Below are 27,732 nucleotides of genomic sequence, written 5' to 3'. Positions count from 1 at the left end.
CTGATGGCTGAGCCGTCGCCAAAATCCTGTGGATTTTAAAACACAGAAAGCTTCTTCTACTTATAACTGAATCATACTGCTGTGAAACAAACATCATAATCTGTTCAATGACTAGTGTTGAGGTAAACCCTAAACCCTAAACCCTATCTGCTCCAGTTCCGACTTTTGGAATCTCGACGTCCAAGTCCTGAAAAGATCATTTGAATTCTATGCCGCAGTGCAGTGTAATCACAAAAAGCTATCTGAATATTGCATGCATTTTTGAAAAAGACACATGGCATCAGTGCACCACTGAATTACACAGAACAATGACATGCTTTAATGATATAGAAATGTGTACATTATTGATTTCAATTGTAAAAAATATGTCCACATTTTTAACAGAAATCTGGTCCAGTGAGTTAAGCTCATCATTTTGTAGTCTGCCAGACTGTGATACTGGTGATAATGGAAATGTGCTTCAAGTAACAAGAATTATTTCTGTATCAAATGATCTGCCTATGATTCTGGAACAATCCAAGAAAATAAAAATAAGAAAATACAAAAATGGAAACATATAGGCCCACCCCTAGAAATTAAAAGTACACAAGCCAACCTGAATTATCTCTTAGGTTTTTCGTCATTCAAAGACAGCATTTTGATTACTGTCAACCTTAAATAAAATTATAGATCTTGCTGTGCAATTAATATTTTTCATCGCAGCAAAATGATCCATTCAAAGTACGTCTCCAATGACGTGCTATTGTGCTTAGTACAACAATAGGTATTGAGCTCATGTACACAAATACATTAAATCAGCTTATTATTTAACAGAACACTAGGCTATTCAAATGAAAAAAAAAAGACGAGACATCCATTAACCTTAAATGCACATCTCAAACAAAAATGATACAACTCAACAAGCAGTCAAATCAAATGTACACAATAGGAAACAGTATATACAATTAGCATTAGACAGTTGTGCTTCATATTGTAAGAGGTGCTTGTATTGTAATCATTCCTTAACTGGAACCTTAGTATTCTTTTAGACATAATAAAGTGTAATGTGATGCATCCTTACAGTGTATGGATGCATCTTTTCCTCTTTTCCCAAGAAATTGTTTTGGATGGATGCTGGTTTTGATTTTTTTTGTCAAGAGACTTCTGAAGTGGGTGCTATCACTGCTCATTTAATTTACTTGAATAAATAAGATTTATGGCAGGTGTCATACAACTAACTCACAAAACAAAACTGATAAATGAGAATAACCTGTGTGTTATAGCAGATTAGACACATTAAGGGTAGTACCAAATAGGAGGAGTTATCACAATAGGATGTATGTTTAAAACAAGGTTTCAAATATGTTTTGAAACAAAATAATAATTAAAAAGACACATGAATATCTCCATGCGAGGCTCTCCAGTAATGAAGGGAGAAATCAAAAGTGAAAATCATTCTTTCCACATTTCATTTTTTGACTAATGTTCCCATACACTCTGTGATGAACTGAATTGCCATTGCAGTATTATAACATCTGTGCACACAGTATTTGGAATTATATGTTAGACAGCATCATATGAATTTGTAGCACACCGTTTAAAACAGTGGCTGATGATGATATTGTGATAATACAGTGAATATAGGTGTTCGAACAAATGTAGTTAAAATTAAAACTGCTCATGCTTGGTTATGTCTCTTTCACACTTCAATCCTTAGTTTAAAGAGCGACATCAACACATGGACATTTGAAGTACAATGAAATTATAGTTATATGTATAACTGTAGTGCCATCTGGAACATTAAAACATCTTTCTGAGTCAAATGGAATGCCAGAAAAGGTCAGAGTATAAAATTATCATACGTAATTCATTTGCTGAAGAGGAATCGCATAATGTGAAAAACCTAGCTATATTTGTTTTTCCTTTTTCTGTCTTCCATTGACAATTGCCTGTAGGGAAGTGGGGGCATGGTGTGTACGGACTGTAATTTTCAGTGTAAAAGTTCTGTTGTGTTCCCCCTCTACCTCTTAACTGACAGCAACAGCAGCCTATCACTTACGGAGTTTTACAGTTGTCAGTGTATATAGGGACAAAGTTGGCTCATGGCTTAGTGGTTATTTGTTTCTCATAGATATCAAGAGATCATTTTAAGGAATTTATTTTTTCATAACATTACTGTCTTTGTCAATTAGTGTCTAATTAATTTAAGTGCCGATCAGATTGGGGAAGATAGCTAATTTTAATTGGCTATAACTTGTATTTGGTGTTTTTGTGTAGCCAGGGGTTAAATTGGGATTTGGAAGGAGGGAACTCCTAACCATGACCAGGGGAAAGGAGGAGCAGGAGGGGGTTGCAGTCAGGTATCTTTCACCTGAAAAAAGCTGCCAGAGTGCATACAATGAGCTTTGGACAGAGTGACCCCCAATTCTACTAGCCTACTGCTAGGAAATATGATTCAGACTCAAAATACATTTCATAGAAATGCACAGTGGAAATATTTCATATTTGCACCACAGAAGCATATATTTGCTTTTCCTAATTTCTTCTAGAATTTCATGTTGAGAGAGACAGAGAGAGAGAGAGATTTAATGTGTGAGTCTGCGAAGAAAGTGAAGAAGATGGACAACATAAAATTAATCAGCTAAGTGGAAAAGTAAAGGGATAGTTCCGGTCCACAACACCAAAGACAAGATTAGTTATCTTGTCATCAGCACATCAGCAACAGTGAGGTCCTGATGAGACACTAATTGGCAATGACAATAATGTTATTCAAAAACTACATTTCTTAAAGGTATCCCTTAATATCAGTGATAAACAGCTAACCGCCAAGCCATGAGCACACTTTGTCCCTATATACACTGACAACTGCCGTTGCTGTCAGTTCAGAGGTAGTTTACAGGGAACACAACAGAAATTTTACTCTGAAGATCACAGTCCATGCACTCCCCCATTTCCCTATAGGCAATTTTCAATTTAAGACAGAGAAAGGAATTATGAGATTATTGGATTCCTCTTCATCAAATGAATGTATTATCATTATGTAGCCTACACAGACCCAGAAATTGTCCATCAGACAAACACTCATGTTTGAAATTAGCCGACTGTAGAAAAAATTTAAACAATTTGTGAGCTTAGAATTATCAGGTTATATCTGGGTGGAACGCAGTTTTGAGACATTGAGCATACATTTGACATAGTAGCTGGCAAAAGTGTTATATACTTTCTACCTCTTTAAATATTTATATATATATATATTTTTTAAATAACACCACATAAGCTTAAAGTAGCATTCAAAGATCATGAAAATGGGGGTAACTCAATTTTGATTAAAAAAAAAGTCAGATAGAACCTTTTAAATCTAAACGATGGGCAGAAACAGTGATGTGGTCCAATAAGGGATGAAGTGTTTGAAAGGCAAGTGGGGGCTTCAAATTATTTAGAAAATGGTCACATTTCAAGAGCTTAGAGTCCATAAATGTAGAGCGTAATACTTTGTTAAACATCTATTTTCCCCAATTGTGGATGTCAACATTCAGTGCCTAGCAAGTTAGCATCAAAGCTAACACCACAACAGCAGTCCTTGGATCTTTTTGCATGTTGGCTTTATTTTAAAAAAGTAATGACTGGCGACGGCATGATTGTCTTCAGAGTTTCAGAGTAAATCTGTAGTAAAGAAACAGCATTTAGGCTACCCTTTCCATGTGGATCACAACCATAATCCTGCATTGTACACTACAACAGTAGTGCCCCAAATCCCATCTGAGTTATTTTATGAGTAAAAACATCATAATCTCAAGTGGACTCCATAAGAAAAATATATAAAAAGTGGAAAAATGCAAGTCTGTTTCATCCTCATATCCAACACTCTTCCATGACCTGGCTTTGGCATGCTGTTTGACTCCTTTGCTCCTCGTCTGGAAGCTTCCATCTCCTAATTCATCACACTGAGGTCCTGGGTTTGCGGATGAGGAGGTGGACGGGCCCTTCATTAGCGGCTTTGATGATGTTCCAGGCATCGTAGTGCATTAGGCCCTCCAGAGAGCGCCCGTTGATAGCCAGGACCTCGTCGCCTACATCAATGACCCTGGAGAGCTCTGCAGCACCTCCTATTGTAGAAGGGCAAAGAGATTAAGCTCAAATGTTACCTAAAATATAGTACGATAGAGGCGATTTTCTCCTTTGAAGAGTTCATGGCATTTCCTTTACTATGATTAATTAATTTCAAAATCTTTACCAGGGAAAAGCTCTTCATATTAGAACACAAAGCCTACTATGCAGAGGTGTGACCAAGTCAACTTTGCTCGAGTCCCAAGTCAGTCTCAAGTCTTGAGGCACAAGTCTCGAGTCAAGTCCCAAGTCTAAATGTAGATTACCAAGTGAAGTCCATGTCATTAATGTCAAGTCTCAAGTCTAAATGTAGAACAGCAAATCAAGTCAGAACAAATCAAGAGTCCAGTATCAATTTAATATCTTAAAGAAAACTAAATATCTAGGACTTTTAAATACAATATAATTGTATTAGTATAAAACTTGGTAAGAGCATCATGAGTTTGATTTCTATAATCAGTTTCAACTTCAATAAATTCAATCATTCCATACATATTCAGAAAACAGAATTTAAATTCAGTCGTCAAGACTTTAGAAACCTTTTCAAGTCATCAAAGTACAAGCCAAAGTCCCAAATCACCAGAACCCAAGTCAAGTCAAGTCTCAAGTCTTCTCTTCATGCATTAAGTCAAGTCTCAAGCAATTAAAATTGTTATTTAAGTCTGACCCAAGTCCAAATCATGTGACTCGAGTCCCCACCTCTGCTACTATGTTGAACATTGAAGAACCAGTCATACTCCACTGTAATTTCATCTTTTTCCCACATCGCAGCCGAGGGCATCACGCGGCAAATTCAGGTCAGGCAGTCAGTCAGTCAGTCAGTCAGTCAGTCAGGTAACGCTTAGTGAGATGTCGCTTCGTGAGATTGCCTCTAGAGGACATCTTTGACTAAGAGATGGCCCTGAGTCTCTTGACAGAGGAAACAAATCTAGGCTATATCTAGGGGGTCATTGGGCCGGAACGTACCGGTACGCCGTCCCGGGAGTGAATTTGACGACCTAACACGCATTCCGGTTATGAAAAAATAAATATACAGAGCAGTACCGGTGGTTATACCTGTTTTAGGAGCTTAAACTACTGGTTCGGTTTGCTTTATGACAAAAGTTTTTTGGCTGGGCGGTGTTTGGACCTTCAGGCCAATCACAGTGCTTAAAAACGGAAAACTCCACTCAACCAGGATGCTGGGCCAGCTTAAACAAACGCACAATCAAATTACAAGCACAGACAGTTTAATCCGAGCTGCCGAGCTGACAGGTTGTGTTGTGAAAATGTCGAGACAGAAGAAACTAGACATTCTTTCCTATTTTAGTGAATTTAACTTGATTCTATGAAGTAGCACTGCAATGAGTGAAGCTAGGCTGCTGTATTTCTGCCCCTCCCACCATGTTGACATTCCAAAACAGCCCAATGGACAGAAATCTATCCGTCAATAATTCTGTCCGTTTTCCGACAGATCAGTGTGGCTGCAGCTAGTGGAATTCAACACACGCCGTGGGCCTGTACAGGATCTGTACTTGTTAAATCCTAAAACATCACTGGTGATGTGCTCAGAAATGCATTATTTTTAGTAGGATAGTAGAAGCATCCCTAACGAAAGCATTGGTCTCTTGATGCCAACTGCTCTTTGTTTCATTCAGGAACTGGCTGACCCTGCTGGCTAGCTGACTGACCGATGGCGCCCTCCAGAGGTCAGCATCAACCCTGCTGGTGAATGCATATCACCACCTTCTCTCTCTCATTCAGTTCCATCTCCTAATTACTCTTCCTCCATTCAGCCACGTATTTATCTACATTCCATGCTTCTTTTCTTGGCACAGCTACGGAGAAGGGTCTGGATGAGAATTTACAGACATAAGCTATACATCACATTTAAAATGATCAATTTTGTGTGGATGCATGGGTTCCTATGACTGCCCTTGAGATAATATCTTAGAAAATTAGTAATCTAAGGCCAGTTTGCCTCTCAAGTCATTGTGAATGTCATATTGCAATGAGCACTGACTGGTGGTCCTAGATCAGTACTTCGCTTTATGCATACTGGCGCAGCTTTCTAGGAGAGTTAAATATAAAAGTCACCTTTAAAGATGCGTTTGACATTAAGCGGCCTGTCTCCATGGGCTGAGGCTTTGCCCCCCTCCAGACTGAAGCCCAGGCCAGCAGAGGTCTTCTGAAGCTCCACCATTAAAGCACCATCTGGACCTACATTCACCACTGAGAAATATAAAATTCATTTAATTTTAAGTATGAAAATGGCTGGTTTATAGACCTTTGAGACTTGCACTGTAGTTAAATCTTGATTTATGTCAGTGTTGTTTACAGTATTTACTCAAAGTGTACAGTTGACATCAAGAATATAAACCCAAGTTATATTCACAGATTATTGAAGAGGTTAACGTTAACATAGAATTAAAACATGTACAAAGCCATTAGTTGGGAGACAGATGTTCAGTAGAGGGAGCCCTACTGCAGTGGGACTTTGTCCATATTTCCACAGATGTAACCCTGGTCCTCACCTGCTCCAGCTTCCACAGACTTCTCCTTGGCAGCGAAGATCCTCCTTGGCTGGCCGGTCATGTCATGTCTGTCAGAGACACTTAATTCACTGTCCTTGCCTCTTCGGATGACTACTAAGGCTTGGGTGGACAGCCTAGCTTGATGTAGGCAAGACAGAGCCTCTCCATGGGTTTTACCCTCCAAATTTGTGCCATTTATGGATAAAATGCTGTCCCCCCTCTGGATAGTGCCTTCAAGGCTAGCTACACCTTTGGTGAAGACCCGATGAACCTGGGAAAAAAAGTTGAGTTTTTAAGCAAGTGCAGTTGAAATTTGTAATGCATGTAGCTGTAGGTCTTCTGTGTACTATGTAGCAGGTAAACTCACGGATTTCCTACCTTTGGGTAAATGACCCATATTGAGGTTAGAAAATTCCTGTGTCTCCACATTTAAAGACACATCAAAAGTCAATGTTCATATGGTATTCATGCGCAGAGTAGGCCTACCGAGTAAAAATTTCAGGGTGTTGTGAATCAGTGGTGTTTTTGCATTGAGGGCCTGTAGGGCAAGGCCCCACCAGAGCGCGCTGTTGTGCAGAATAAGTTGCAGGCTTCCCTCAATAATTGAATTCAAATGGCTTTATTGGCATGGGGTAACATTGCACATATTGCCAAATGTTTATGGCAAACTCAACTTGATCTACTTAATTAAATGCAATTTGTTTTCTAGAAAAATACTGACTTGTAGTTTGTGAATTTGTCTTTGTGCCTGGTGCTGCCTGCCCGTTGCCCGTTTGTTAGGGCGAGGCAGTGATATGGGCAAAACCCCTGCGCACGCGCTCAAAGAGAACTTTCAGTTTGGCGAGTGGGGCCTGATGGCCCTTAGAAGCATCCTGTGAACCTGTGTGTACCTGCACATCTTGCTAGCTAAAAAGAGGGACAGATAACAGGTCATAGAGAAGTTTGCACACATAAAGGACCTCAGCGTCACCTTCCTCTTCAAGAAGTGAACTTCATCAGTGAGTTTATTATTAGATTCTTCAGGTATTGATTGCTGTGTTGATTTATATGTATTGGCAGTGCACCATTCACTACATTTGCTTTGCGTTTTTGTTGTCAATATGCTGATCTTGGTTTCAGATATGTGTACGCTATTTGATGTTGAGAGATCTTAAACACTGTCCTTTGTTGGTCCTATTGTTGGTGTGACAAGATATGTTGGTAGATCTTCATTGTTTGTGTGATTTTAGATGGCATTATTTGGCTGGAATTTTTGTCATCACATCATCAACCAGTCTCTCGTCTCACTCATACGCAGTTTATTGGGTGTGTCAGTATAATTCAGTGTAATATCTCTATGGTATGATTACATCATCAAATTTTCACGTGTGAATTTTGTGTGGCCCCACCAGAACATTAATGTCAAAATTGCCACTGTTGTGAATAAATATATACTGTGTAAATACATACATAAAAATACATAAATACATACTGTGCCTGTGTTAACTAAGTAATTACTTTGGGTGCATTTCCTCAAAAGCTCAGTTCAAAACCACCATCAAAATCATCTCACTGATGATAGGCTGATGGGCTTAAATGTTGGCTTAATTTTTTCTTTGTCTACACTTTTCATTTTTTGCACCATGTCAAATTAAAATGACTTTTTTTTTTTAACTATCTCAGCTTTTTAAAGCCCTTTGTTGAGGCTTTATACCGTAACTGGCTTGTGTGTGGGCACTTTTCAATTTGGTGCTGATTTTTAATTATTCAGGGCGAGAGAAGTCCAGCTGCTCTCCTTAGCTTGTCAAAAGCCATTGCCTATATTTTTGTCATTTCAAAATAATGATAGGATCTTATTACAGTTATTTTAGATTGTGAATTTTTCCAGGGACTCCATGCTCATATCAGTGGACCCCACGCGAGGTCCAAATCCCAAAGTGTTCAGCACATCACGCCTAGATTTGGAATTTCCAGCACCTCTAAATATATCACTATACTTACAGTTACTGCCTTGTGCTCAAGGTCCACTCCACCAGCGACACTGAAACCCAGGCCAGAGCCTTCCTCTTTAATAAGGACAACAAAGTGAGTATTGTCGTTAACCTGCGGAGAGTTCAGACACAAAGGAAATCAACTTGACAACAAATTCAAACAAAAAGTAGGGTTTTAAAAACATTGTTCCAAGGACTGTATCAGATATTATATCACAAATACATAGTCTTTAACTGTATTATAGGACTTGCAGATGTGTGTGTAACCATTGTGTGCTTACCTCGGAGAGGGCCTTGGTTTCCTGAAGCAGGGCCAACACATCTGATTTGGTTGTCAGGGAGGACAAGACTGCTTGCAGCTTGCTCTGGTTCACTGGAGAAATAACCAGCCCCTTTAAACTGCAGATAAAAAGAATCCATAGTTTAAGACACACGTTTTTTGTCCCTTGCTTCAGAATTAGTATTTTAGTATGTTTGAATCAGTTCAATTGAAATGTGTTTCCCCCACCTGATGGACCAGCCTGGCTGCTGCCCATGGGTCCCTGGGCTCCCCTGACAATCTTCATGGGCCCCAGGATCACCTCGGTTCACCCTGGTCACATCCACTCCTGTGGGGCTTGCAGACTGGGAGAAGCCCTCAGTCACAGGGGCCTCCATAAGCCTTGTAGGATCAATCCCCAGGTCAGTTTTATATGTGACTGTACTTGGTTCACTGGAGAAGTCCTCCGTGCATAGTTTTTCCAGGTCAGGCATACTGAGTGCCCTGAGCTCCCGCAGCCTGGTGCGGGAAAGGTTGGCATTTCCCCTGGCATGTTTGCTCCGCAGCACCGGAGGGGTCTGGGGGGCGACCCCATCCGAAGCTTTGGGAATTTCACCCCCGACTTTGTCCTCGGTCGGGGGAGCGGTGTTGCAGCCTGCAGGGGGCAGGTCAAAGTTTATCAGTGTAATGCTCGAGGGAGACTTGCCATGAAAAGGTGTGGCAGGGTTTAGATTCTCCACATAAGAGCTGAAACTCCTTCGCAGTGCACGGCAGTCAATAGAGTTAACCAAGCCCATATAACCGGAAAGCCTCTGGTTAAGTGGGGGCCTACATGTCAGAGCATAAGATTGAATGTCAATGCATTTGACCACAGGCTTGTCAAAGCTAGCAAGGTTTTCAAAGGACTTTATCTTCTGTCGGACAGAGAAGGGATTGGGTTCCCCAGGTAAGGCAGTGTCTGTGGAGAAACTTCGCCTTTCTATTGCCTTTATGTACAGTGTAGACCTGCTGGACTTCAGGCCCTCACCCGTCTTTGCTGTAGTACAAGTTTCAGAGCCATTGCTTGTGATTGAATGAGTTTCATTAGTAGAATACGTTGAATTAACTACTTCATTACTAGCCATACCATTTGTTTTTTCTAGTTTAAGTGTGGAGCTGGAGGGCAAAAGCATAGGTGCTAATCTTGCATCTGTGCTTCCGTTAATGCCATTTTGTGAAAATAACCTTTGAGTTGCATTAGAGTCCTTTGTATTCACAGTTTCTTTGCGTGCCAGAACCGGTGTGGATGATGATGAAGACCCCAATGAGGATGACAGTCGGACTTCTATGAATGTTCTCTGAGTGGCAAGTGTCTCTGGTTGGCCCTGTGGTATGGTAACTGCCTGGGAGCCCTGCTCCCCTTGGCCTGAATGGACCTCCTTTTTCTTGTTGGCAGATTGTGCAGTGTCTAATGTACTGCCTGCAGGCCAGGACTTAGCCTTATCTTGTCCTCTGCCGCTTAATATGGGAGAAGCAAGACTGCTGTTCATATCAGGCTGTTTATTGGTCTTCAAACAGCTGGACATGGCTGCCTTCTTGGCTTGTGGTTTTGGTGACTGGACTGGGGAAGCATTGGCTTTCCTAGGAACTGGACTTTCTGCTCTGGTAGATTTTAGGGAAAGCTGCTCTTGTGGTTTGTTTTTACTCTTAATGTTCAGGCCCTTCAGTTTGGGAGCACTAGTGCTTGACCTGTTTTGAGTTTTGTCCTGGAGTTTAAAGTTATTACTCAACACGGGAGAGCCTGAACTATTGAGACATTTTGGGCCGGAGCCCCTAAGCAAGGGGCTAGTCGGGGTGTTTGAAATTGTTCTGGACTCCAGGACTTTCTCTCTCTCCTTGTCTCTTATCATTAGGGATGTTGACATTCCTGTGCCTGATCTACTGTTGCTTGAATTGGAGGTCTTTGATTCCGCTGAAGTGGAATGGGGTGGTGTTTGTGTATTCAACTGCTTCCCTGAGGCTGAGGTCTGTGAGCCATTTGCATGCAACTTTGCAGTCCTTTCCTGACTCTGTGGAGTGACACTGTGGGTATCTAGTGTGGGGGAGGGACTGCTATAAACCTTTACATATGCAGGAGTGGATGCCACAAATGTGTCAACTTTGTCACATGTCCCATTGGCACTATTAATGTGGCACTCTGTGGACTCTGTGGAAGGCACAGGTATTGTATCCTTGGAAGACTGGCATAGCTCTTGGCCGGAGGAGGCATTGGGTTCCCCAGTCAAAGAGGCACCTGAGGACTGAGAGAGCTGTGGACACTGAGTTGTTAGAATAGAGTGGTCTTTATTTATCAGCGAGACAACAGCAGAGTCCAGCAACATATCAAAGGTCTGAGCCATGTTTGTGTTTAGGCTGCTGGCATGCTGGGGAGGCAATGGTCTATTTGGTGACTGGCTGAGCGGAGATTGGTTCAAAGCAGCAGGTTGCTGGGATTCACAGAAACAAATCTCCACTTCCTCCTCATCCGAGTGCGGTTCTTGGGGATTTACACCACGGTTGACCATTTTATCGACGATGCGACTGCTGTCAGTGGTGGAGTCACATTCCAAGTCACTGTCATCCACCATATGATACATGTGTTTAGATGCAGCGTCAGGCCTCTCCTTACTTGATCCACTGGAAAAAGCAGAGCTGTCATCTGTGAGATGCCTTAAGTTTCTCGAGTAACTGTTTAGGAATGTTTTCCCTAGAGGCAGGAGGCAACCTTTATTATTTCTTGCATCCAAGATGGAAAAGTCCAGAAGACCTTTCTCAGGCAGGGTTACACTGTGTTGGCTAGAGCAGCAGAGTACAGTCTCATTACTTAATAATGTTTCGGAAGGGGATTTGGAAGGTTTATATTTATCATTGCAGAAGCTTAGTTCTGATATAAAATCATCTATATTGGTAACAGGTATTTGAGAGTCATGGTTTGTTTGGGTTGTGGGGTTGGAACTTGTCTGTGGTAGGTCATTCCCTGGATTTGTACTCGTTATTTGTCCTTCATCAGTTGGCACCTGAGGGGATCTGGGTGGGTCCACTCTGGTGGCTCCATCACAGCCTCCCGATGACATAATTAAACTGGACAGCCGATCTACAGCTGTGGTGAGAAAGGAAAAGTTAAGAAACAGTCAGGATCTGTTGTTAGACATGCCTGTGACTCAGAGAGAGATGACAGTGTTGACTTAATCATTTGATATGACATATGAGTGTTTCCCATCACAACACATAAGAAATGTCCACTTCACTGTGCAGTCTGGTGAGGTCACACTTATGCCATAATACAATTATGACATGAGGAGATAGGAATCAGTGTGAGGAAGGTCAAGGTGAACATGATGTATTTTTTGTTGTACAGTGTCAATCTTGTCAGTCCACTCCTCAACTAGAAGCGCAATCTTCCGCCAAGGCTGGACAATTATCCAACTTGCAGTTACATCCAAAGACATAATGTTAAGATATGTTGATTTATTGAGCCTGCAAGCATACCCTTAGGATTTGGAATTAAGTCTCTATCTCTGTTAGTTTTATATTTATGGCTCACCACCAAAATCTAATCAATTGTTCCTTGGCCCAAGGCCCATCTGTCTGCCAAATTTCATGGAAATCCATTCATAATTTTTTGGGATATCCTGCTTACAGACAGACAGACAGACAGACAAACAAACTAACAGGGGCAAAAACATAACCTCCTTTTGGTAACATAAGGATGAGGGAGAGGGTTGACTTACCAGTTCTTGTTTCCAAATAAAATAAACACTCTCAGACCAGTGCAATACCACTAACTCTCCACTATTCAAATCAAAGATAGGAACACCCCAGGTTAAATGAAGGCCTTTGCAAAACAGACAGGTACAGTTATGTTTACCCCAGAAATGTAATTAAAGTTAACGAAAGCCAAGACTAAAATTAAGCATGAAAAAACATTTTAGTTAACTGAAATGAAAATAAAAGCTAAACTTAATGAGGAATACTGAAATGCCTGTCACCAACACTAAGTGAAATAAAATAACAATGAACAAATTCTGAAACTAAACTGAAATGGAAATCAGGTTTGTAAATAAAAACTGATGGAAGGGACATCCTAGTGGCCTTGGTCTTTCCTGTCACTCTCTACTTTGAATTGTCAAATAAAGGTGAAAATACAAAAAACAAAACAAAAAAAAAAGCTAATGGAAGTTGTCAAACTATAATAAGCTTATCAACATGTAAGCCCATTTATGGCATGTACTGGATTCTGAATATCCAGCAGTGTTCACTGCAGGTAATTCACTGAAAAGGGGGAAAGGCCATGCATGCAAACTGTAGAAAACTAATACATTACAGCAGAAATGTTGGATTGTTTCAGCAAAGACTGATCTATAGTGTTGTGTATGTACAAGTATGCATCCAAAGACGGGCAGACACTAATTAATTCATTACATTTTCGTAAAATGTAGCTACACATTTCCATGTTTATCTTCTCAAGAGGGTTTACAAGAGATATTGCTGTGGCTGTTCTAAGATGTCACCTGAGGAGTTCTTCTGTTGGTGTCTCTTGGTGTCCAACCGGGTATGATTAAAACCATTTATTGCATCCCTATTATCTATCTTTTTTCTCATGGATTACAAAAAGTAAATGCAGACAATCACTTCCTCTGACCTTTGTGTACAACAGTGATTTGTTTGATGAGTTTCAATTTTAGGATTGAGGTGTTTGGTGGTGAAGATCTTTCCTGAGTCAACATCCCTTATTAAATGACATGAGGAACTTCTCAATTTTTGGTGACCAAGATACAGCATTCCACAGCAATGTCCACACTATGGCCAAAGACTTATACTAGTCTACTAAGAAGTTATCTAATATCAAACTGATCAAAAGAAAGCGGACAGGGAGTTGAGGAACTACAAGGTAAATCTACCGATAGCTACTGGAGGTAAAATGAATAAGATAGTCACCATGGATACAAAGCCAGATGCTTGCAGTTCCCTTTGGGGAGGTGAAGGGTACTGCCAGCAAGGGAAGGTTGATCTTACATCTTAAGGCAGCATTGGAGGGAAAGACACACTGCTCTATTTAATGAAGATCTAAGCCAAGGCTCCTGTTCAGTATTCACAATGGCAGACACAGCTGATTCTCTAAGAGGACCAATCTATAGACATCCAGTTAGAGAAGTGATGTGGGAGTTTTTGCTGGTGTTACAGTCATTTCTCCTTTGTAAATAATAGTGTCAATAGTTTGAGTAATGGCACGTACTGTACGTGCGCCAGAAATTGTCAAGATTTATTGCGCTAAATCTGGGTGCTTACATGTTATAAAATTTGGTACATATCTCCTACCACAATCTTAGTCAAAATATGAAGTCTGGTTGTTATTGGTCAATGCGGCCATGGTCTATCACAGTGTTCAATCACTTTAAAACTTGTAGAGCTCTTTGTTCTTCAGAAGATGCACACCAAATTTCACACATCGGCCAGATGCTGGCACTATAATTAAAGCTCAATTTTGCAAAGGCCATTACTCTCACACCACATGCCAAACTGACACAAAACCTAGTGGACAAAAGCAGCTGAAATTGCTCTAGAGCTTTCCTATTTGGATCACCTAAGTCTACCATTACTCTGTTTTGACATTTTTGCAGAATAGTTGTTTTGAGATAGGTTTGACCAATTTTTGATCTAGTGACACCAAATTGGTACAGAGCTCAAGCAGACCTAGATACACAAATGCAATATAAATGGACCCGACTGGATCAATGGCACAGCCATGATTAACCGATGAACTTGAAAACTTCAAGTGCAAAATGGTCATAACTCACTGACTGCTTATAAAATGTATGAATTATATCAAATACCCTTCTCTAAATATGTATGCAAATGCATTTTAAAATTGACTAATAGAGTGTGCCACACATGCCAAAAATGTGTATCTCCTTTTGTCTTAAATCAGACTTCATCAGCTTTGCTACACATGCTTTTGGCAGGTCCTGAGTTTGAATCCTGGTCCATCCTGGTGTTGCAATTATTTACCATTCACTTCAATGATATCACAAAGTTGAGTGATACTATTACTACTACTACTACTACGATTACTGAAAGACTTCCATCTTTGAACATTTGAAAAATGTCCCAATTTGCGCTTAAACCCTCCAATTGCTGCCTACAGTTATATTTACCATCTTCACCTATTCCTGCAATATAGGCCTACTGCAATTAAGACCAACAGCAAACATCAAACCATGCGTAAATAAATGTTTAAAATATAGAAGCGTGCTGGACATGCCTACTAGCGTGCCAGCTAAACGGCTATTAGAAACCTTTAGAAATAAGCCACATGCACTGAGTGCAGTACTAAACATGAGCAGTGTTAGGGTAAAAGGCAGGTCTCTCTCTCACATTTTTTAAACCTTTATTTATCCAAGGAAAGTCGACTACCCTACTTAACATTCATTCAGTTGCACATATTCACACTGGCACAACCACAGTACAACCACAGTCTTCTACTGTTGGCCACTGAGCAGCTCCACTGGAACAGTTGGGGGTTCAGTGCCTTGCTCAAGTTCACTTTATACAAACTTTATTACTCTGTTATTTGAATGACATAACATTATACTACATACTATGCGTATATATATATGAGTTATATATGAGTGATTTGATTCAGTTTATCATGATAAAAAGAGAAGATGACCATACGCACATCCCATAAAGTTTTTAGCAGCAAGAGAATGTTGCACACTGCTGCCAATGGTCCAATATCTTACAATGTTTAGGTCTTTTTTATCATTTCAGTAAGTAACATCATAAACATTCGGTTTATCATGGCCAATATTGCAATTGCAGCAGTAGGAGTGCATGAGGAGGAAGAGGTTTTCTCTGCCATTCTGACACTTAATTAACATGCTGGTTTTGATTGGCTGTCACCCGGCCTACAGCTGAGCATAACACAGCGGTAATGCAGCTCCGTCACGGTATTCACAGATGTGGTAAATTTCTGAATTAGGTAAAATTAAAGGGTCGCAGATTTTTCATGCTGCTATTCTGTTACCGCAGAATTTTATGAATGAGCCCCTAGGTTTGCAAAACTTAACACAAAAATGATCATGTACACACCTTCAGTTGAAATTTTCAGTTATACATAAAAAAAAAAAAATGTAGAGTTTCAATGTTTTTAGCATGACAGTAGCATCCACACTGATGCCGAATGACCTCCAATGCCAGGATTAAGTGATTTGAAGTAAAGGTCTCACCTGAAACCAGTCTCTTGACCTCCAAGGAGAGCGTTACAGGAAGGTTGTGCATTAATTCACAGATCTCCTGGTAGCTAGAGGAGCTCACCAGTTTATCTCCAATTGCCACAATCTCATCTCCAACACCCAGTTTGCCCATGCATTCCTGGAAGGATGAGGGCATAAAAAAGGGACAAAACACAACTTTTCGTTGAGCAACAATAGCACCAGTGATCAACATTACCTTGTCTTACCTCGTCATTTCTTCAAATAACTATAGCTGTCATGATCACATGAAGTAGGACATAAGATCTATTAAGAGCATCTATAGTATATGTTAGCTGACATTGGAATGACTTGAAGATGTATCAGACTAGACATACCCTTTCTGCAGCCCCTCCAGGTCTTAACCCAGTGATGATGACCTTCAGAGGGGATGACTTGATCTCCAGATCAAGGCCAAATGACTCCTCCTCACTTCTCCTCAGGATCACCATGTCAATGGTGCAAACTCCTGCCAACTCATTGACCTCCCCCTTCCTGCAGTGCTGGTGGGGTATCACCCAACCTGGAGTCCTGGGGATTATTCCCCCACACTGCAGGGCTTGGGATGGAGGTTGGAATGAGGCCAAAGCTGGAGAAGGCTCATCACTTTTGGGCTTTAGTGGCTGGGGCAGGTTGGGTGCTTCGATGCTCATCATGCTTTTGACCCGTGTTACTGCTTTGTGTTCCAGCTTGGGGGAGCGCTTGGACTCCGTTTGTCCACCATCTCGATTCGTATGGGTATCCTTTTTGACGGCCAAATTACTAGACCCAGAGCTCATGCTGGCTGTCACCCCTGCCTCGTGGTCAAAGGGGCAGCGAATGGGCATGAAGGGTGACTCAGAACCTGAGTTTATGGCGATACCATCCTCAGACTCCAGGGAGCTACCATAGAGTGGTGTGGGCATGTCACTACTTCCATCTCTCTGCAAATCCCCGCCGTCTTGGCTATCTTCGTCTACCTCCAACGATGACGTAGCAATTACAATCCCAGAATCATTTTCCGGTAACTGGGATGCCTGGGCATCACCGGAGGGAACGACCCTGGAATTCATTGGCCTGCAGAAGGGCGGGGTCTTTCCAGTGTTGTCAGGGTCCTCGTCGTCATCACTGGGCTCGTCCTCATAGCACATCACCCGCCGCTGGCGGAGAAGTGGGCTCCGAACTGAGGTGGGGCTAGTGCCAACACTGGGCTGGCACACTGCCTCCACATGGTGGTTTAGAGGGACAGCGGTCTTGCCTTGTGTTGCATGGCACATATGGCCACCCTCCACTCCTATCAAAGAGAAGGTGAATACTGAGAATAAGATGCTAGTGATGTTTTTTTCAGGTGATGTGGTTTCTTTAAACAAGTAATACGGTAATTCATCCATTTGAGATTTGTGTCAGAAAGATCACATGCTTTCACAAAGGATTGAATCAAGCCAGACTATAGCTTTAACATGATATTTAGTGTTTGAATTGGTGGAGTGTACCATGTGGCTGTGGGGAGGGGTTGTCCACTGAGGCACTGCAGCTCCTATGGTGGAGCATGTCATCACTGCTAGAGCCCATCAACATGGATTCAGACAGGGACGAATGGCTGGCGACTTCCTGCAAAAAGTACTGAGATAGCTCTGTCTCTGAGCTCAGGGATCCCTGCTGCAAAGATGGTGAAAACCACAGAAAAAAAAATCAAATGAAAAGGAGAAGATGAAGAACAGAGGAAGGTGATTAATATGGAACAACATGAGTTGCACCTGAATTTTTGATTTAGGCAATTTTTAATAATCTGTTTGTTTGGGCTTGACTTTAGTCCCAATGTATTTTTTGGCAGTGAACGGACAGTACCACCTTATGACTGTTTCCATAGATTCAATTTCTGCCATTTGGCCAATGGTAGTTGTAGTAGTAGCAGCAGTAGCTGGATTTGTCTGAGCGTTTGAATCGTGGATTGAGTATGCTTTCCCCCATTGACTTCCCCCTGACATTCCCCCTTTTCTTATTTATATCCTTATTTGCTGTATCCAATTACTATTCACTGCTAAATTTTCCCATCACATTCACCAAAAGACAGAAACATACCAGAAGGTAAAAATAATAATGAAAACGAACATTTAAAATGGCCAGAAGAGAGTAAGAAACAAACCAAATCAAATGATATTACCAAAAGCAAGATGACCGAACATAACAACAGGGACTGTATGGACTATATATAAATACTTACCCTACTGGCAGGCTCGAGGAACCTCTTCATGGTCCAGCTGAGACCAGGGGAACCCTCTCCCTGCTTTGCCTTCACTGTTGGGGAGGGACTCTTGGAGGGGAGACCTGCAGATTCAGGCCATGTAAAACAAATCCTGATGAGGTTTGATACCCAAAACAAAACAACAACCCTTAACTGACCTCTAGCATTCCATTAAAAGTAAGTTGAACTGTATAGTAGCATGTACATCTGTGAGAAGCATGCATTTCAGCAGCCAAAATAACCGATAAAAACATTATTGTGCAAGAGTAAATAAAAGGGGAAGAGGGAAGTAAAGACCTAAAGTGTGAGATGAGTGTCCGTCCTTGCTCATGTTGTCCCTGTGTGTGGATCGAGCTATAACATGGTCCATCTCCTGCTCTGATACCTGGGAAAAGACAATGCAGGTGTTTTATCCAAACTGACACATACACTAACAAAACTGACATGTGTTAGTCAAAAATTATTGCAATGATGAAGGTGGATATAGCTTATAGCATTCTGGAAATTAAATCCTTCATCAAATTTGGTGGATCGAATGGCTGATTACACAGACAGAGAGACAGAGACAGAGAGATAGAGATAGGTTTATGTTTCCTAACAGACACAAGTTTAACATAAATACAGAAACACTGATAGCCAGTGGACAGTGGAGACACAGCAACACACAAGCACACACACACACACACACACACACACACACACACACACACACACGATACATGGGAGGGGATGTGATTCATTTTCTGAAATGTTGGTTAATTGATGATTCATTTCTTGTTACATGCTTTGGCAATATTGTTTGTTTGTAAACTGTCATGTCAATAAAGCACAATGAATTGAACTGAATGGTGACACAGAGAGAGAGAGTATGGAGGCCCATTCCCACCACTTAATAAAATAAAAAAACGGGAAGTCAGAGTTCTGAGAAAAAAACCTCACAATTTAGTCGTTTTTTATTTTATTGAGTGGCAGGAATGGGCTTCCATAAAAGAGAGAGAGAGAGAGAGAGAGAGAGAGAGAGAGAGCTGCTCGTACGCTTGTGTGTTTGCTCTGGGAATAGTCTCATCATTCTTATTACTAATTCCACATTAGTGAGGTCAGTTTTTCTGTTTCTTGTTCCAGCAGGTCTGATCTGCTCTGCTGATAGACTTTGCGAGTGGGAGTTGTTCTGAATCCCTATCTGTCCTCCGAGTCTGTTCAGTATTGCAGGATGTTGGTTTGAATCCCTGTCTGGCCTCTGAGTCTAGCAAATCCACACTTGCAGATGTGTTAGTTCACTCTTAAGATGGGTAATTCCTTAAATAATATCTTAAAGATGCACTGTTCACTTTGAATTTCTTCGAGTTCATGTCCCGCTTGTTTGTTTGAAATGACTACTATCACTTCCTACGCGTCACGTCCTCTCTCCCCATCTCTGCGCCATGCGTGTTGATATGCTCTTCCGGACAGCCTTAAAGGGGCAGGTCTTAAAGTTGAGGTGTAATTCAGCTCACATTGTGTCTGTATTTAATAATGCATGAATGACCCAACCTCTGCTGTTAAAGACCTAACCTTATCCTTCAACCCTTAGTTAAATTATGAATATTATTTAGTGTTAACTAAAGGTGTAATGTTGTAGTTTAATTGAGATTAACTATTAATATTGCAATTTCAGTAGTAATAATTCAATTATTAGTTGAGATTCCAAATTGCTAATTAACTTTATGAGACTGATATGATTTTTAGATATTGTAGGAATATTTATCTTATCACTTGTGCCACCTTATGAAAATGTATAATCCTTCATAATCAGTGCCACTCTGTGTTAAGACCCATATTCCTTACATTAATATTACCCATGTCGAAGGACATTCCCTACATTGCTGACCAGGTCCAGTCTACCCATTTTTCAAATGGAAACTTGCAGCAGGATAAATATAGTTCAAGAACATAAGAGTCACTTTAAATCAGTCCAAATCTCTTTTGGAGATCATCAACATGCATCAAGATCCCTGTGGAGCATTTTCCGCTGAATCCAGACCTACTAGCTATGTGTACCTAATAAATTGGAATACATGAAAGGAGAATGAGTAAATCTATGAGAAGAGAGAGAGTGAGAGATTGGCATAGAGAGAGAGAGAGAGAGAGAGAGAGAGAGAGAGAGAGAGAGAGCACATCTTACCTTGGGGTTGGGGTGTCGGCTTATAATGAGGCTGACTGGTCCAGGGCCACATTCACTGAGGATGGCATAGGCTTCGCTCAGAGCAGCATGACGAAGACTGACCGAGTCCACCTCCAATACCTGATCTCCACGACTAGACACAGAAGCAAACATGTCAGCACAGCACTTTCAAAGACTACATGTCCAATTATAAATGCACACACACACACACACACACACACATTAAGATTAAAGAACTGATGACTAATAAATGATAATAAAAACTCAAATGAAATAGGCCTACTGGTCGTGTGTATGCCCCTGTTTATCTCGACATTCCAAACATATCCATTCAAATGACCATATCTTCTCAGGTAGTAATCTGTACTGACCCCACATTACCAAATACTACAGCTTCATTGATGATATCCTTATGGTATAGGAAGGCCCAAAGGACACTCCACTATTATTCCCACGGCGCAGATTCAGGTCAGGCAGTCAGTCATACACCTTTTGCTTTATTAACCTCTTCTTCCCTGCTGCCCGCGCCACTGGGTCCATCATTACAAACGCAGGTTGCATGGCCAAGCTTCTTTCAAACCCACAGAACTTTATTTTAAATTCTAGTCAAGATAACAAGTTTTCCAAAGACACAAAATGTGTCATGCTGAATTACAGGGAAATGTGTATATAATGATGCACAAACATCTACATTTTTTCCATTTGATGTAATGGTTCAGCCATAAAAACATGGCGTCTTGTATTTGAATATTTCATTAAATATAAGCAGCTAGAGCTTCAAGAAAGCGTTGGAACGAGCAGATACAGAATATGGATGTGATGTTGCTGTACAGTTAGGAATTTTTTTTTTCTAACTTTGAAGCTGCTTAAGGGGAAATTTAAGGGTTAAGTCAGCTAAAGTCAGGGAACAAGAGGTTAAATGTCGCTTCGTGAGATGGCCTCTAGAGGGCGTCTTTGACTACGAGATGGCCTCTCGCCTATGGGCTAAATGCCACATTCAGTCCCACACAGTGAGCCCCACTCTTTGCTGATTTACAAACATCCACGTCTTCTGCTGTTATTGTGGTATTGAAGTGACGTTAGTGGAATAGGTAATTTAACCTATAACAGTGTCGTGCTAGCTGACCATTGCTCCCACACACAGAGCCACACTCTCTGCCGGTAATTTACAGACATCCACGTCTTCTGCTGCCTGACAAACTTTAACGGCAGATAACGTTATTACCTGTGGTATTTAAGTTACGTTAGCTGCGCCAACACTGATCCGTTGTGTCTGTCAGTCTCCGTTCATTTCAATTCATTTTCAGTAAGAGCTGTCTGTTGTCCGGACAGGACTGATGACAAGTCCGTCTCCGTCAGATTTCCATCCGTTTTGATGGACAGAAAGTTCAACCCAGTTTAACTTTTTCTGGACAGACGGATTCGTCACCGTCTGTTGGCCAATCAGAGGCATTCCTACTTTTGTTTTGGAAAAAATAGTGGTGATCACAGACACAACGGTACAACCAAAACAAATATAAAACTGAGAAAGCCTGGTTGGGATGACTGTAGGTTTTCCAGGTCAGTTTCTTATTTAATTTATACTGTAGTCTGTTTCTTCTTTTTTCTATGAAGTAGCACCGTAATGAGCGAAGCTAGGCTGCTGTATTTCTGCCTCTCCCACCATGTTGACATTCCAAAACAGCCCAATGGACCGAAATCTATCCGTCAGTAATTCTGTCTGTTTTCCGACAGATCAGCGTGGCCGCAGTTAGTGGAATTCAACACACGCGCCATGGGCCTGTGCAGGATCTGTACTTGTTTACCTATTTGACTTCACTGAACAGTAATCTACAGTTTATATCTGAGTTCATCACTACCCAAATCAGACTGAAACGTATTGAAAACCAAATGACTATAACACACTATTATTATTATTATTATTATTATTTGTGGTTCAAGCACGTAGTGCTTCTGTTCCACAGGGATCTAGTGCTGATGTGGCTGATACAGGCAAAGAATATTAGGACATTCATAAACTGTAACAGGCATGCTATCTATGTCCTCAAATGTCATGGATGTGGATTACATTATGTGGGGAAGACAAATCGTCCTTTAAAAACATGCATCTCCAAACACAAAAGTGCAGTTAGACGTAAGGATCAGACGTCACCAGAACCTGTGTCCTCTCTGCAATTCATAGGCATTGAACATGTCAACTACATACTGATTAGTATGTAGTATGTAGTGGGTTAGTATCCATTTTCAAACACAGGTCAAGTCTGTGGCTTACTGGTTGAGGTTACAAACTTTTTTTCAGGAGGTCACCTCCTCGCCAAGATGAGAAGAAAATTAAGAGTAAAAAATAACATCTTTGGATTTACAATGCCACGCTTGGAATTGTGTCTGAACACGCAGGAGCGCTGTTGGTCACAGCCTCCACCATTTTCCAGAGAATATAGCCTAAATTGCTTAATTGTATTGAGTCTAGTCTAGATTATTTTGGCCCAACTAAAATAAGCCAGGGGAATTTACACATTTGCACTGAGGTCACAGCTAAGTATCGCTTATAAAGGCTTGTCAATGAGTCATCATGGAAGTGGGCATGGGAACAGGAGGGCGAACCAAACATGACATTTGTGTGACCTTTATTCTAATAAGCACAATACTGGCATACCCATTCATGTTATCTGTTCCTTTACTTACACAGGTCACAGGACAGGATCATGTCTCATGAATGGATGTTCAATTAATTTAATGATTGAATTAATGCTCTTAAAAAGATGTCAGACAGTATAAAATTTGTTAACAGAAAATACTGATGACTAGGAGAGTTTATTTTCAGCTCTAATGTTATATTATACAGTTGTGTGTTCCTGAGTTTCCACAAGATGACTTTCTCCACCACCTTTGTACATCAACACATACATAACCTAAAGCTGTACTCTGACTGGAAGATCATCTGCAAAGTGCAAACTGGGTCAAAGTTCAAATAATTTCTGCTGAGCGCACCGAAAGCCACCGAAAATATGATTATGTGTACCAACCTTAAAGAAGCAAAGTGGAAAGACTAAATTGTGAGCCTGAGAGTGTTTTGAGACTGTGCATCTTGTCGATTCATCCGTCACTCTGTTTTCAGATTTGATTCCATTACTTTCCAATAAGAAAGTGTCCTGAACCTCTTACCTGAGCCTGCCGTCCATCTTGGCCACAGATCCCGGTGCCAGGCTGTGGATGTAGATGCCAGGAGCAGAGTTCTCCAGGGTCAGGCAGCAGGCGCCAATGCCCAGCCCAACACCAGGCTCTGCAACATCAATATGAACAGACATGAAATGAAGCATTCCACCAGTGGAAAAACAAACATGACCAAAATGATTGCTCATAATGTAATTCATTATGGAATATTATTACACCCACGCATACACAAAGCGCAAGCAGGGGTAGTATGTTCGCCCCTGTCTGTCTGTGTGTCATCCAATCAGAATCTAGCTTTGCAGATGCTTTACAGATAGTCAGGCAAGGACCTGCACTATTGGCTTTTTCCCAAATTGGGCAAAGATCATTGGCACAGTCGACCAACCTTGTTGCAGTAATCTTACTGGACCAGCACCATCATGTTTTGTGGCAACATCCCATGTTGCCCTGGATGCAGTGTTTTAGCAATGTGTTAGGGTTAAACGTAGCCTGGTCCAGACTCCTGAAACGTCAGTCACTAGTGATTGGTTCGGGGAAAGTCAACACCCCCCCACACAGAAAACGTCTAACATGGAGGCAGTGTCAGACTGAATAATGGAGTGGAAACGAAATGGCCATTCAGTCTGAATATCAGGCTAGGTTAAACGTTTTGTTGGTTATTCTAGGGTGACCAGATGTCCCCGCTTTCCGGGGACAGTCCCCGGGTTTGGTGCTTTGTCCCCAGCTGGCGCGGCCCCTAGAAATGTCCCCAGCTTTCCCCGCTAATTGGGTGGGCGTGTCTGACTTCTGACTGGCTGAACCTGATGTTGTTGGTGCCGATTTGAAAAATGATGGTTTTGGAGTTGGGGTGATTGTCCAGGATGGCAGAGAGTCTCCGCTGGAGGTCCAAAACCCGGGCACTGGGTAAACAGAGGGTCCTACATGACGGGTGCAAGTCAGGTGAAATAAAAAGGCTTCAATAAAATCCACAATGATTGGATTGAGCTCAGAAGTCCATGGAGTCGCATTGCTAAAATTTTAAAAGTACACTAAACTAAAACCAACTAAAACTTGATGAACTTTGGATAACACGGTTGTTATATAACGACGGCCGTCCCGAGAACCAGAACCGCGCATCCACCTGATCGAGTCCCTAGCAAGGGACATAGAGCGATTCGACCCAACCAATTGGGAGTCGAAAGTGAACGACTACCTCCGAGAGGTCGTACGCTGCCTCCTTGAACTGCCGCGCGCCTCGACGCGCAAGAAACTCAGGTTGGTCTGGAAAACCACGGCCAGGAGCGTCCATGCATTCATGGAGACACTCTCGCCCAGGACTCGAGACCGCTACTCGACCCTCTGCCGGGCCCTACAGGAGGAATACTCACCGTACACTGACCCAGCCTCCTTCCCTCCCAACGCCAAGGTTTACCTTGTAGGTTGGGGTAGGGAACCAAGAGAGCACACGGCTCTCCCCAGCGCCACCACTCCAAACGTCCCGCATCCGCCTTTCTTAACCTTCTTGGGTGACCTTGTCCGCAAGGGCAACGCCCAACGCATATACACCTCCGTGAAAATAGAAAGGTGTGTAAGCACCCTCGCCTTGCTTTATTCCGGTTCCGAGATCAGCTTGATGTGTTCCAACACCTTTGCAAAGGTCGCCAGAGTGATGCTTTCCCTCGGTAAACCACTCCAAGTCGAGCCCTGCAACGTTAGCATCACCAGCTACACTCAGGACAAGTTGCCCATCACCAAATGCTTGCCGATGCTCGTGCCTCTTTCGGAGCCTGATCCTGGCTCCGAGTCTTCTAGGCCGCCCGTGAGCCCACGGCCGCCACAGGCTTGCAGCCTGAACCCGTTTCACAATCACAGGTCTTTCTTGTGCTCGTTGAAGAACACTAACGCAGCACTGTACAGCCACCATGTGGTCGGAGGCGTACAACTCAACAGTCTCACGACCCCGGACGCGCTCCTAGCACCCTGGTCCGAGAAAACCGCCGTCAGTCAAGACCTGTACAACGACCTGTGCCGACAGAACCCTCCGCCAGCCTTCGCACAGCGAAGCCACCGCCTCCTTTTGGCAGAGTCACCACAGACTCTCTGTAAGGTGATTGGAGTATGCGCCCTCTCTATCCAGATTGGGAGAAAACAGGTCGAGCGTGGTTCACTCAGCTCCGTCCCCCGTTCTTTTTAGGGGTGGACCCTCTTGCCAGGTTCGGCGCCCAGCTGGACACAGTCTACCAGGTCCTGTGGTCCCAAGCTGACGCTGGAAACTATCCCCTGACCACTGAACCAGAACATTTAACATCAGGGCAGACCATTCCCCAGGCGTGTCAAGTTGCCAGCGAGCTTGATGTGACGATCCCTGCGCGAACAGCAGGTGTCCCCATCCGCCTCGCGACTCTTAAAGGACAGAAGATGCCTGGCACACAGGCATTCTTTCAACCTTTGCCCCATTTCTGGGAACTCCACTTGACAGTCTGTGGCACGCCCCTTCTTGAGGTGAACAGTCGTTCAACCTACCTTCTGGTCCAGATCCTGATCAAACTCTACAAGTCATTCTTACTCCCAGGAGGAGGGGCAGGCTCTACACCCGAAAGGGGGGAGCTGGCTCCACTCCAATAGGAGAAAGACGCACCCTAGTAGGGCCACAAGGGAGAGTCGCATGCCCCAACTCACTCTGCCGGCATGCACTAACTCCTAACCCTATTCCCCTCCCCCTGGTAATAATCTTTGGTAAAACCCTGCAGGGTACCATAGTCACGGTGAACCTCCACTCCGCTCTCCTCAACAACACCTTGCATGCCTTAGAGACTCTATCAGAAGTTGTCCAGGAAGACATAACCTATGTGCAGGTAGTTAGAGATTTGATGCAGGACCTCACTAGGGAAGTACGCTCCTCAGTCAACAGTCTGAGTGGTGGAAGAATTCCATCCTATCTGGTCTCCCTAGACCTTGTTGAACAAATCGTAAAATCAGCTACTACCACTGTTGTGCAACCCTCACAGGTACATCTGGCATATAGTCTTGGCAATCAACGACACCCTTCAACAGCAGCTTCTGGCTGAAGGGACTAAATTGGTGCAGTTCAGTCTCAAACCGACTGGACTCACGACCACATTCTCCAATCATGTGAGTAGGTCATCACCTTACCAAGAACCCTCTATCAGTGTGGTCGCCCTCAGGCTCCTCCTTAGTGGTTGGATCATCACGGCTATTGTGGCACACTTCATGTATAGAAACATCTGGAAGCTACAAGCCAGACTGGACTCCCTCCTATTCGTGTCACCATGATTCGCACACCAGCCTGAGACCATTACACTAGCCAGCTCCAATCCTTCCAAGGAGTAAGCCTACTAACCACCTTTCCTTTTTCCTTTTCCTCCCTTTTATTAGAATTATTTATAGGGATCAAAAGCAGCAAAGGATTGTGTTGGGGTCAATACATTGCTTACCTAGGATGTGGATGCCCGTGTTTGATGTGTTTGTTTATTGTAGTTAGAAAAGTAGAAACTCTGCCCAGACGTTGCCTCACTGTCTGCCCAGACACCAGAGCCCTCTGTGAACTTGCGAACTCTATGAACTATATGGACTGTTCCCATTCTCTCCTATCCTCAGGAATATATGGACTGCGTAACCCTCAGGATTACCCCACCTATATGAACTGTCCGGCCCTTGAGTTGCTCTAAAGACTGCGGCCAGCACCCCACTCTTCAGACCAAAAGGGGGATGTTGGGCCAGGCCATGTGGTTAAACAAAGGAAAGGCCTACATGTAAAATTAAAAGCCTAAATCTGCGGCCAAGCAAGGGAATCAGAAACCTGAACTCAAGCCCACCCGCTGGGCTGGGACCTTAAACAAAGGAAAACAGCGCCAAAATTCCAACAGGCCCTGAAGTTCACACCTAGGTGCGAACTGGCTGAAACCCAACCTCCGATCTCTCATTGGACGAGACTCGGACAAGCCCTGGGATGTCCCCATGACATCACTAAGAGTATAAATTCCAGAGATACCTTTCCTCATCGCCCCTTCCTTGCGACTTTCGTTGCTAACAAGGTGGTACCTGAAACATTGGAACTGTTCTTTTGTTTAGCCG

At 42.5% G+C, this 27,732-nt stretch overlaps 1 protein-coding gene across 1 annotated transcript in view; it reads right to left on the bottom strand.

The window, feature by feature from the left end:
• Positions 1-296: 296 nt before the first annotated feature.
• The window catches only part of pdzd2 (PDZ domain containing 2), an 87,054-nt gene continuing 59,618 nt past the window's right edge, over positions 297-27,732 (bottom strand). Inside the window, exons 13-25 of the mRNA XM_078285144.1 lie at positions 23,650-23,767; positions 20,485-20,617; positions 18,621-18,708; positions 18,303-18,406; positions 17,572-17,737; positions 16,438-17,372; positions 16,076-16,220; positions 9,078-11,946; positions 8,851-8,968; positions 8,580-8,681; positions 6,600-6,870; positions 6,163-6,297; positions 297-4,085 (exon numbers count right to left, since the gene is read on the bottom strand). Coding sequence (XP_078141270.1) covers positions 3,919-4,085; positions 6,163-6,297; positions 6,600-6,870; positions 8,580-8,681; positions 8,851-8,968; positions 9,078-11,946; positions 16,076-16,220; positions 16,438-17,372; positions 17,572-17,737; positions 18,303-18,406; positions 18,621-18,708; positions 20,485-20,617; positions 23,650-23,767 — 5,351 coding nt within the window. The 3' untranslated portion in view covers positions 297-3,918. The remainder of the gene's footprint in view (positions 4,086-6,162; positions 6,298-6,599; positions 6,871-8,579; positions 8,682-8,850; positions 8,969-9,077; positions 11,947-16,075; positions 16,221-16,437; positions 17,373-17,571; positions 17,738-18,302; positions 18,407-18,620; positions 18,709-20,484; positions 20,618-23,649; positions 23,768-27,732) is intronic.

Source organism: Centroberyx gerrardi, chromosome 8, assembly GCF_048128805.1.
Source record: "Centroberyx gerrardi isolate f3 chromosome 8, fCenGer3.hap1.cur.20231027, whole genome shotgun sequence".
Classification (NCBI taxonomy): domain Eukaryota; kingdom Metazoa; phylum Chordata; class Actinopteri; order Beryciformes; family Berycidae; genus Centroberyx; species Centroberyx gerrardi.
Note: the sequence above shows the minus strand (reverse complement) of the source record. Positions and strands in the feature narration are given on the sequence as shown.